The sequence below is a fragment of the Orbicella faveolata genome, unplaced genomic scaffold (genome assembly GCF_042242905.1).
Source record: "Orbicella faveolata isolate gen_17 unplaced genomic scaffold, um_ofav_v1 contig_14, whole genome shotgun sequence".
In the NCBI taxonomy this organism is placed as follows: Eukaryota; Metazoa; Cnidaria; class Anthozoa; order Scleractinia; family Merulinidae; genus Orbicella; species Orbicella faveolata.
The window spans coordinates 22064824-22077310 of NW_028301541.1; the positions used below are offsets into that span (position 1 = coordinate 22064824).

At 39.7% G+C, this 12487-nt stretch overlaps 1 protein-coding gene across 1 annotated transcript; it reads right to left on the bottom strand.

Moving 5' to 3' along the window:
• Window positions 1–981: 981 nt before the first annotated feature.
• LOC110062105 (neuronal acetylcholine receptor subunit alpha-7-like) lies at window positions 982–11806 on the bottom strand. The gene is made up of 6 exons (XM_089287680.1): window positions 11680–11806; window positions 6338–6486; window positions 5954–5998; window positions 5255–5364; window positions 4639–4874; window positions 982–2689 (listed from the first exon to the last, which is right to left on the bottom strand). The coding sequence occupies exons 1-6, from the start codon at window positions 11744–11746 to the stop codon at window positions 1962–1964; spliced, it is 1335 nt and encodes a 444-aa protein (XP_089143806.1). The 5' UTR covers window positions 11747–11806; the 3' UTR covers window positions 982–1961.
• Window positions 11807–12487: the final 681 nt, after the last annotated feature.

Consider the following 12487-nt stretch of genomic DNA (forward strand, 5'->3'; position numbering starts at 1 on the left):
TTTAAACGAAGGAAAAATATTGTTGCTTTGTAAAAAGACCGCCTTTTCAAAGCTTTGAACAGTTCCATAATTGCTCCGGCACTGAATTTCACGCAGAATTCATCGTTTTTTGCTGTTAGCATGCAAAATGAACACACTTTTCTAATTTGATTGAGTAGAATAAGAAAAATTATAATTTTTTTGCTGAGAAATCAGAGGAAAAATATCAATAAATGTGGAAAGAGGAATTCGCTTCTAAGCCCGTGTATGCGCGCACAATTAGCGGCATTACTCCGAAAATAATTAACCAAATAAACTTGCAGCATATCATCGAAAAGACTGAATAAATATCAAATCGCTAACAGTAAATTTTAGCAAATATGGTTAAAAAAATGGCATTTTAACAAGCGGTGCAGCAATGTTTGATCCGAATAGTCAATACATAGGGAATTTTACGACCAGAAAATTCGCCCTCAGTGCCGTTTGAACGGTGCGTGAGGACACAAAAGAGATTTGACGTTTGCCGCCGTTGACGAGAATCAATGTTAAGCAAAAAAGAGCAAAATAAATCATTGTTGCTGGCGTTGCATTTGTTTTCAAAGTACTACCAAATATCTAGTATCAAATTAACTGTATCGCCCTGTGAAATAACATGCGAAGTTCGAGATACTAGCGAACACATGCGTTTTCTGACATTATAGGTATCGTATTCGATATCCTTGGTATCACAGTACAGCTATGGTAACTTCACAATATCGTTTTAGCGGCGTTTTGGGTGAGTCACAAAGACAAACAAGAAGTTTAATTGAAAACCAGCTGCTGCACATAAAAAAACAGGCTCGATTTCCGAACTGCGGCTGGTAATCAAGTCTAAAAAAAATTATGGTTCTGTTGATTCTACGAGGAATCTTATCAAGTGAAGATGCATGTAACGATGTAACTGGAAGTGCAAGTTCAAACAATTTGATTTAGATGCTACATAAATTATGTACATGGCAGATATTTGTTCTTAATAGGAACTGTTCAAGTTTATTTCTTATTTGTTTACACCTTGCAAGTTAGAGGAATTTTTTTACGTGATTCAGTTCAGTAAAATGGAAAACTAAATTGAAATTCAACCAATAAAGGCAAAAAAGACATGAAAACAAGATAAAATATGTTTGCTATACCTCCCAGTTCAAATATGTTTTCCAATTGGAGGATAAAAGGTGTCATGTGTCAGAACTCGCTAATTCTCCTACGGCTTGAACTTTCGACTGGCACGTGATCATGTCGTCCACATTCAAACCGCGGGAAATTTGTTTGCCATCCGGTGTCAGGCAAATAATTATGTTTTTCGCAGTTTGTCCCACATGATTTTTTAGTTGGAATATTTAACACTTAATGTCCGGCCCACGTAGACTACGAGTAGTTCGATTCCTTTTATGCTTTATATAGTCCGTCGTGCGTGACGGGGAAGAAATAGTAGTTCTTCCTTTCGCGCGCTTCTCGCCCCCCAGGATTTCGCGCGGCCATTTTTTTCTCACGGTTTTCTTTCGCGTCACGCACGACAGACTAAGCGAAAGAGGGACTACTCGTAGTCCAGGCCCCAAGGGAAACAGCGAGTTTTGTTTCCCTTCGACCCTCAATGTTCTCCTCGGCTTCGCCTCCCGGAAACAAAACTCACTTTTTCCCTTGGGATCAGTCATTAAGTGCTTGTAAACTATATCTGTTTCGTTTAGACGTAAAATAGTAAAACGTACATCAGTTTAATTGGCAGTTCTTGCCAATTTTAGCTTATTTATCTCAGACAAACTTTGTAAGTTTTGTACTAAAGCTATAATCCCTAAGACCCAGTTCTATCTCGACATGCTGGGTGGGGGCGAGTTTACAAAGCGTAGGACTGGGGCAAGTAGGGAACCCTCTATGCTTGTCACGCAATATCCTCTATAAAGATGGCGTGACTAGCCTTCAAAAGATCAAATTCGGATCCGATAAGTCAATCACGGTCTTTGAAACCAGATGGCTATTGTAGCTATGAGAGTAACGATGATGAAAATAACAAGAAGCAATCTATCTGTCGCTTCCCCGATCTCTTTCCACGAGTCCCTCCATTCGTTCAGTTCCTTCTGTTCCTGTATACTGTTGGCAATAAATTGCAGCGTGCGTTCGCTGCCAAAGTCTTCAATCTTTTTAATTTCAATCTCCTCTGTTTGCTCGTTTTCTGGTAGCGACGCTGAGCGTGCGAACACTGTGTTGCTCGTTTTCTTTCTATCTCGACGCCTGAGCACAAACTTGGCGAACTTAACCAGAGAAGCAGACGGTTTGCTCTCTGCGAAGTGACATCGCAGCACCACAACCGTACCCACCAGGCTGAACCCGATAAGAAATATGGTCGCCATGTAATACATGCCGAGTATAGCCACGTTATCTGACGTGACCGGCAAGGAGTCGGCCAGAATTAACAGATACACACTCATGGACAGGAGGATTGTTATACAGAAGCTGATTCGTTCCCCACTGTCAGGGGGGGTGATGAAGTTGAGGATGACGAGAAGTGCTATCACAACACAAGGCAGCATCTGGTACAGCACGTGATATAACGATTTCCGTTCAAAATGGAACGTGTATGTGACATCAGAGAAGGGATGATTGCAGCAGTCGTATACTTTGTCCACAGTCTCAATTGTCACATCTTCTAAGGTCCAGTCCCCACTCGCTATAAAATTTTCTGGCGGAAAGAGTTGAAAATTTATTACTCAAAGTAAAAAAGAGTTGAAAATTAATTACTGATTAAAGACTGATTTTTAAAGAACAGAACTTTTGCCATGTAACACCTGTTATTTATGAATTACACTAGTTACCGATTGGATACAAAATCGAGTTTAAAATACTTTTAATTACTTTTAAGATTCTTAATTTTTTTAGCGCCTACTTGTTTATCGTCTCTTATTTCTCTTAGGCTCCCATCCAAGCATAATCTCAGGAATTCTAGCAATAACTTTTACTCAGTTATCCGCGTTTTAAATCAAAAGCCACACTAGGTGACCGTTCTTTTACCTGTGCTGCACCGAAACTTTGGAATGCGCTACCATTTGACATAAGAAGCGCCAAAACCGTGTGAGGGTTTGTCGATATTCCTATTGGTTGTTTTGGAAAATTTGATGTCGCGACACGTTTTACGACGAAGGCCATTGCAGGAGATCAATTGTGAAAAACGCAAATCCCCCACACGGTTTTGATGATTGATGCCTCGTGAATGATATAATGCAGTAGCTTTGTTGATGCGGTCGAGTTTGATACCCGATAAATTCGCTCAATGGAACGTCGGTCGTTTCGCGCTTTTAGGTCGCGCTCGCCTTATAATTAAAAAAAACTGAGGCAAAACATTTTTATCGAATAGAGCATTCTATAACCTTTGCATTGATATATAATTTGTAGTGGTTGTCTTTAAGACAGCGCGGTAATATTTTTTTCGCTAAGGACACCCACGAAGGTTTACGGTAACCTTAAGCTTTTTAAAATCGTTGTAAGTTTACTTTTAATTGTAATTTTAGCTTTTTATCCTTTTTATTCCGTTTTTAATCTTGTCATGCGCATTTGCACATTTTATGAAATTTGCGCATTATAAATGTTATTATTATTATTATCATTATCATTATCATTATCATTATTATTATTAAAGGGAGTCTGCTATCTCTTCTTCTACCATTTCAACTCAATTTAATAGTATGAAAGAGTGAATATCTTTATGCTTACAAATTAAACAACTAACAGTGTCCGACATTTTAGCTGACATGCTTTTGTTAACCTCGGTATCTTAAAGTGGTGAATAATCAGCGATAAATATTTGAATGAACCAATCAGTGATTTAAAGCTACACCCTCTTCAGAAGAGTTTTTCCTAAAGAAGCTTTTGAAGTAAAGGATGTTTCAGGTCGACTTTGTCTGCCTGACTGCTTGCTTTAATTTACAAGTTTTTGTCAAAACGAAATAGACAACTAACTTTACATTTAAACTCCATGCTCTCTCTAAAGCTCCGCTTCTTAACACTCTAATCAGGGACGGATCCTAGAATTCTTGAAATGGGGGTTGTACATCGTAATATCTTTGGACATCATGGGTGCGAATGGCAAGCGCCGCAGGCGCGCAAACTTCTAAGGTTCTAGGGGGATCCGGGGCCATGTCCCCCAGAAAAGTTTTCGATTTTACTTCTAAAACGCCATTTCATGCATTTCCGACACTTCGAAAACGTTTGTGAAGGCATGATAAAAAAATCGGGAGTTTCCCTTTCATTAGCCAGAAAACCAAAGATAATAAGGTAGTCGCGAAATGTTCATTATCTTTTCCTAACTTGACAATCAGTCAGTTGATGAGGGGGAAACTAGCTACGAATAAAACTGTTTTATTCTAGTATTTTTATGATGAGTAAAACAAATAAAAAAACTTGCTGCTCAAAGGGAGATTGCAGCCCCCCCCCTACTCAACCCCACCCCCCGGACCCGCCTCTGCTAATTGATTGCCAATTGATTGCCATAGTTTACTTTAACTGTAAGTTTTCTCTGATGTCGTGATACATGAAAACAATATCCTCTTGTTGATCAGTGTCTTACGTCTCATCGGCTGTCTGGTTAGAACATATCCGTAAAGTAAAGAGAAAGTAGGTGTTAATCACACCAACCTGCATGTGTATGTTTACTGCTCTTGCTGACCATCTTTAGTAGCCTGTTGTCAAAAGTCCATGAACCAAACGTCATTTCGCACCTCTGTTTGTCAAACGGATAAAATGTGACCACCATGTCACAAGAACTCTTGAATGTGGCGGGTGACATCCACTTGTTCACTCCTGAACTATCCACTATCACATACGTCTTGAATTTCTCTTTAAACCCCGCCAACGTCACATCCTCGTCGGCGCTGATGGAAGGAGATTTCACAGATTGATCGATAAGAGACAGCAGATGATAACCACAATCATGGAGAAAATTATTGGGACAAATTTGCACTTTTAGCGCTATTGCGCACACGCCAGACGCGAATACAACTTCACCCCTACCTAGCCTCTCCCCGCACCCCACATACAATGTTGAAAACTAGTACCTACAATTTCTCCTGAGTTTCAACATTGTGATTGTGTGGGAAGGGGGAACAGCAACGCGTCTTTTAAAGGATAGAGGAGACGTAATCGCTTCACACATAAGCGGTGTCTTGATCATTCTTACCTTGTGTAAATCTCATATGTAAGTCATGACACTTAACCTCAACAACAACAAAAACAAGTGATTCAAGGAGCTTACTTATTGTAAAGGACAATATCCGGTACCCAAACGTCGTTAGGCGACATATGCAGTGTGTGTAAACCTTCGTATTCAGTCTCATTCCATCCAAGGTACGGGTTTTCCCACGACTGTAATGAAAACAAGATGAGTGTTAGTGCAACGCGCCGTGTTGAGATCGCAGGGTGGGGAGGGAGGGGAAGGGAAGGGGAGGGAAGGGAGGGGAGGGTAGAGAAGAAGGAATAATCTGGGGTATGGTGGCTACTGTGTTATTATTAAGTTCTCTTAATTTTTAAAAGTGGAGATAAGACTTACACTTTCCACAGAAATATTGACAGAAATAATGGCTTAATTTTAAAGTAGTTCAGCATTAGAGCATCCTGGTGCCTATTGAGCGTTTTCACTCACATGGCCTATACACATGCAAATTTATTGACACAAAAGGAAGTGTTTACATAAGGAAAGAGTTCAACTCCCACAGGATTGGTTTGGTACACCAAATTGGCCGCCGTTTCATAATATGGCTGCCATGACGATGTGAAAACGCCCTATATTCATGTTGTTAGTGATACGACTCGCAAGCTCACGAAAAGCGTTATGAATAAAACGTATTACTAAACTGATCATAACATTTAAGCTATGATCAGTTTAGCAATATGTTTTATTTACAGCTTAAAAGTTAGAAGTCGTTCTTGTCCTCTTTTGACTGTACTGAGTTACCTGAATTATCCAAGCATCTGTAGTGAGGACCTGATTTTTGATGTCCTAAAACAAAAAGAAAGAGGATGAGAACTGGTCCACTTGTGATTGAATGTATCAGAAAGGTTACAGTGAAAAATGGCCAAGGGTAACATTGACGTGGGAGATAACTTAAATGGCCATATGTTCGTGTGAACAGCACGTGAATTAGTCGCGGCAACATGTTGTTGTGGTATTCACTTCTCGTGTGAACCGAACTACGGAGGTCATACAAGGCTTATCCTGCCAACTGGAAAAAAATTATGAGGGTCGGGACCTTGTGACTTCTTTGCCCGTCCCGTGTTCTCTGCCCTTACCGTATTTAAAGAAAGAAAGACAAGGTATCAGGGTATACCACAGACTTACCAAATCGACAATCCTTCCAAGCTTGTAATCAAAAGTGATGTTGATGACGTCACCAGGCTTGATCACGGGCCGAACGTCATGATGGTAACTGTTTGAAAGGTCTTGACGTAATCTTTGTTCTGGAGTTCCAAGAGTAGCCGTTACAGAATCTATAATTTCGGAAAAATTTTAGTATTACTACTGTAGGGGAGAATTAAGGAACGCTACGTGTGCAAGATTCATGATTCATGATGAGGCACATGATCTCTGGGTTGCAGCAGAAGGTTCCACAAAATTTAGAATTGTTAAGAGATTTTAAGATTTTAATAAAGGGGTTAGAAAGGATGGGGAATTGATTTGTGGATTTGAGGTAAGTAAGTAAGTAACCTTTATTTAAACACGGTAAGTAATTAAGCTCAAGGTCAATGGGGAAAATCAAAATTAATCGAGAATTTAAAGTCAAATTGCAATTATTGTTTAATAATTGATAAATGAATAGCAAAAAGGACTACGGCCTAATTAACCCAAAGTGCTCAGTACAGGACCTCAGCACTACCTGGTCCTTAGAGGTCATCCCACTTCTTCCAAACTTCAAGGGAAAAGGCCTGGGAATTGATTGCTAAAGTTCATGTAGTTAGTCCTTAAATAAACAGGTTTCTTGGTAGGATCATGAACACCTAGAGGGCTTCAAGGTGAAAAGTAAATCGGTGACATTGTAATAATGTGTAATAATTATATAACCGTGAGTAGAGTACTTGGCTCACCGTAAGGGTGCCATTTAGCACACTTCCGTCCAATGTAATTAAGTCTCCCCTGCCCATCCCCACCATTGAAATGACCGCTTCCTAAATTTATTAGAGTTAGGGGTCTGTTTTTTTTCTCTTGAGGCCCCATTAGGGGGCCCTGAGTATGCCATATCTCGATATGTTCCAATATCAAAATTTAGCAATTTTTCTATTCGACATCACGGGATATCTATTCTAAATATCCCATATTCCATTAATTTTTCCCCAAATACCCTGTTTTCCGTTAATTGTTAACCTGAAGACCCTTATATGGGGCTGCTCTCTTCATACAGGCGTAATCAAACTGTCAACTTAAGCTGGCTTAGTGTCGCATTCAATGCTACAGGTGCGATCTTCGGGTGAAGAAAATTTAAAAAGGATGCGACCATTAATTATGTTAGCCGCTCCACGATCTAAGATGCTGATGTTAAACACACAGCAAGTGCATAAAATCGACTGATGATAGTGAGATAATTGAGTGATGATTTTTCGTTGAGACGGCAAGACTAATTGCTGCGTGATACATTTGATATTCTGCTCCGGGGGTTCTTGCATAGCTGATCATTCAAGCCTCGACAATTAAGCCGCGATAAAAACGAAATCATCACTGGGCTAGACAAATTAAAATAAGTTACAAAATACTAAAGACACAAAAATACAAAAAGGGTCAAAAAGCAACAAGGTCCAACAACAACGCTGATCTGGTCGACCGAAACAGCGGTTTCTCGCTTGAGAGGAAATGATACAAAGCAGGCCAATATGTTTTGAAGTGCCGCCGATTGATAATGACAGGAGGTGTGAGGACTCTGAAATTATTACAACGCTTTGGTGGTTTGCCTTCCATAAAATGGATGAAATCGCAGCAGAAGAGGCCGACCGACCAACGTTTGAAAGAAAGGTACAAGCCATCGTTCAACAAAGCGACGAGAATTTCGACGAGAGCCAGATTTTCTCGACAATCGGAACATTAGAGGAAGGGCTACGTCATGTTATGAATGAAGTTCATGGGTTACATAGCGAGCTGCAGGGCATTGAGAAGAATGCTAAAGACCTAAAGAAACGAATGGATAAATGTTCCAAGCTCGCAAGAAGTAGTACGGAGTAAGGAAGACTCGATTTTAGATGGCAAGGTAATTTCTACCACGTTGATAAGACTGTATGCGCAGTGAAGTTGCTATATTACTGCCAAGTCCAACACGGCCGAGAATCAAAATCTCTGGTAAGTTGAGAGAATTAAAATCAAAAGGAATGGAAACGATTTTATAATCCGTCGACGCTACGACTGCTGTTTATTTTCCATGAACGATAAAGTAAGGTGATTGAAATGACATGAAATTACAAGATGATTTGAGGAAAATGTGAACAAACTGATAAAGCGCTGTATATGTGATATGCTGTTATATGTAAATCTCTGAGGGTGTTCTTTGGCGAAACGTTGTTTATACGCGCAAGCAGTTATACCGAGACATCACCACAGTCTACGTGAACTGTATTTAGCAAGTCTATTAAAATCCCTATGTTTTGCTGTACTTTAAACGTGTAATAAATGAGAAATTTTAAATATCAATCCCATGTACGTAATTTAGTATGCCTACGGGCTATTATTCAAATGAATTGGATCCTTGGTTAAATATCGATTGCTGATGAGCACAAGAAAGGATTTGACGAGTTTTTTTAAGTCGAAAATATTTGCTTTCGTAATCCGAAGGGTACTTACAATGATCACGCAAACTGCCGGGTCAAAAGTTGACATTTTCTGCGCAAAAGGAGAAGCTTTCTTCGTAAGAAAAGTAAAACAGGCAAGATTTTTTCCGCGAATTTCAAAGCGGACAAAGCCAATAGACCATTTCCGAGTTACTCTTGTGCCTCTTTTTCAAAATGAGTCCACGTGCAAAACCTATCATACGAAAAGAAGTTTGGTTTGCAAGAAAATGAAGCTCTTGGCGGAAGACATTTTCATACATGAATGATTCGTTTTGACACAGAGGCCAAAGCCAACTCGAAAATGGCCTATTTCTTCAAGTTTATGTTTCGAGCCTGATTGCAGCGATTTTACGCATGCGCATCCGCCCCTCGGCTCACCCTTGAATTTCTGACCGCCCGCAGCAGAGCAACCTCGGTAAGCTAACTAAGACCTATATTTTCTTGTACACTAATTTGAGTCGTTCAAACATGTTGAGGGCTTATTAACCTGCGATCATACCGATCCAAAGACTTATGAAACTACCGACCACCCACATTTGGAGAGGGGTGTCGAATCGTCGGTGAGTTAGGCCCAGTTCAGACGTCGTGCTTCTGCCGTGCCGAACTAAATTCAGGAATTAAGTTCGACAAAAGCACGGCAGAAGCACGGCGTCTGAATCAAACTTTTGAATTAAGTTCGGCAAGCAATTAAGTTCGACAAGCTCTGCCGTGCTACACGACTCTGGCACTGCAGCGATTCAAACGTCGTGCTTCTGTCGCGCCAAACTAAATTCATAAAATATGTCGATGTGTTTTGGCGAGATTTCGTTCCCTCGGGGAGTTAGGAGGAGAATTGTTACGAGGCTTCAGTAAACCCTGGATTTGATTCGACTCTGGCACGACGTCTGAATCAGAGTTGATTTCCTGCCGTGCTACAGTCGAACCAAATTGCAATTTAGTTCGGCACGGCACAAGCACGACGTCTGAACTAGGCCTTACCGTTCCATTACATCATGGGCCCAAAATGAGTTCTTAATTTTGGCCCGAAATTTCGGCGTTAATTTATAATTTCACATGTGAAATTACAAATTTGCCGTGGCAACGTTTGACACGAAATTTCTCGTCATAATAAACAAAATGCGCGTGAAATTATTTCTTAAATCACTCGTCACTAGTTGATTACCAATACTTTTTTTTCCCCTCGATCGGAGCAATCATACGGAACTCCAGCCTTTGTTGAATGCGCCAAGAGCCAGTTATGATACTTCATGCGCAAAATAATTAACTGTGAAAAGATGAAACGGATTTCTTGTTTTCTTTTTCTTTTCTTTTATCGCAACATCATAACAATCAAATCAGAAAACTGTCCAACTAAACCTTGGGCTCGAAAAGATCGAAAAAGAAAATGATCAAAACTCCGCCAGCGCAGGAACACTCAACAGTTCCTAGCGAGCCCGCTGGCTCACCTTTTGAACATGAGCCGTTTTGAATCCTAAAACGGTCGTTCACAGAAAGTTAATTGCTAACAAGTCTGTAATGATCTGCCTCGTTAGATCTAAAACCTTAAGAAATGGACAAATATACCCTAGGGGTGACGTGATGAAACTAACGATCCTCAATTCCTGTTAACTAAACAGTCGTCGATTTTCAGTGCAGCATCATAACTTTAACATTGTTTAAATTTTCATTTCATTACTTTTATTTTATTTTGTCCCCAACCTATCAGGTTTTTTGCGTTGGTTGAGTTTTCAGTTCGTCCATAATGACCTGCGGCCGGAAGCTGAGACAACTGACCGCAATAGGCAGCAGTGGCCGGTATAAAGAAATTAGACAGTACATGTCATCAGAGGCAAATGATTGTCTCAAACAAAACTGTTTTGCTGTTGTAACTTAATGATCCCTAGATTGTACAACTCGCATGCAAAAATCGCGGCGAATAAAACAGATTCCCTGCAGGGAAATCAATTTCCTTTTTTTTTTATCAGTAACTCCGGACACATACTGTGCGAAAGTTAGTGAAGTGTCAATAAAGAGGTGATTACAAGCGATAACTTGCACTTGATGACGACAGTTATAATTGCAGTGTACAAGCTTTGAAAGGTCAAATGTGAAAGGATCTAAATTTGGGCGAAGGAGGAGGAGTTTTCAGACTTTTAGTTCTTAGTTCTTTCGCAACTAATGAACAATTAGGAAAATTGTTCACCTCGCTTTCATGGTTCATTACAGATCTGCAAGACATACGAAAACACTGAGAATTTGACGAAAGGAATTGTTTTTATCAAACATGTACATGTATTGTATTTGCCTGTTTGAAACCCGGGTAGGCCTTACGGAGAAGAATTACTTATTAATTCAATGTCGGCTATGATTACAAGTCACGTAATTTAGCTATATTTGTCCGCCATAAGTTTACCTTTAAAGCTTGCCCATTTATTACAAATTCGCCCGAGCTGCCGAACTCACCCTTCGGTTCTTTTCAGTCGGTGAACTGCCGGATTCACCCTCCGGTTCTTTTCAGTTGGTGGTCGTTTAGGGCGAAACAGTACGCGGCCGTAATTAATAATTAGGGGAAAAAATCCTAACGTTGATGTTTAGTCGTTGTTTTTTTTTTTCAAGAAACCATCACTATTGAATTTGATTTGTCATCGGATCTGAAAGAGTTCCCCCATATATCTTGGAACCGACGATGGAAATACAGTTCCAGCCTTTTTCATCAAACCATTTAAAATGCTCAGAACGTTTTGTATGTTCCCAAACTGACTTCGGAGAGGATCGAAACAAAACCTTAGGGAAGCAACTGATGACTGAAATTATCACTCTCTACGATGCACGTAAATTAAAATACTGTTAGCGCTTCATATGTAAACCAATGAAATGTGTATGGACAAGACGTACCTTTTCTCGATATCAATATAACAGCCAAAATCCATTTCAAATAAGCTAAAAGTCTTCGAGGCTTCATTTCAACTGCGAGAGAAAAGTAATGCTTTTTGCTCTATGATCTCGAAACGTTATCAAAACGCCTGACAAGATCTAATAATTAATTCACGCATAGTGAATTACTGATGTTTACGGTTCTCATCAAATCTCCAGGGAACAGTTCTGTACAGTTAAGCCGTTTATTGTTAATTTAATTGCACAGCAAGCTTTTGAAAACAGTCATTTCAATATGAATGAAAATCCATTTCTTTTTCATCCACGTTATTGAAACCAAGTTGGCAAATTAAATGTGCACGGAATCGAGAAATTTTTTCTCGCTTACGAGACGATCGCGCGAGCCATCGAAGAAACATTTATATCATTTCACTGCCTTTTGCAATTAACACCTGTTTCTGGAAATTTTACACAATTCAAAAAGTGCTACATGGCACCATGAAACGAGGCCATCGCCTGCATGTGTTCAATGCAGAAATTTGTCTTAAAGAGACAGTTAATTTTCCACTGTTTTGAACACCTCGCATAAGCTTAGTTATACCGTTGATCATCTCACGCCTTATATTATTGCGTTCCTCAGGCGGTGCTGTCCAAATGACCGAATATGAATTAGATGTTATGACAAAGTTCGAGATATGAGACTAGTAAAGCCGGGTGTTCTTGTTTTGGGGTGGAATACTGTAATTAAATTGATACGTTTCGAAAAACAAGCATTTTGTTTGCATTTCAGTGTATTAGGTGTTTGGAAAAAATAAAAAATAAAAAATAT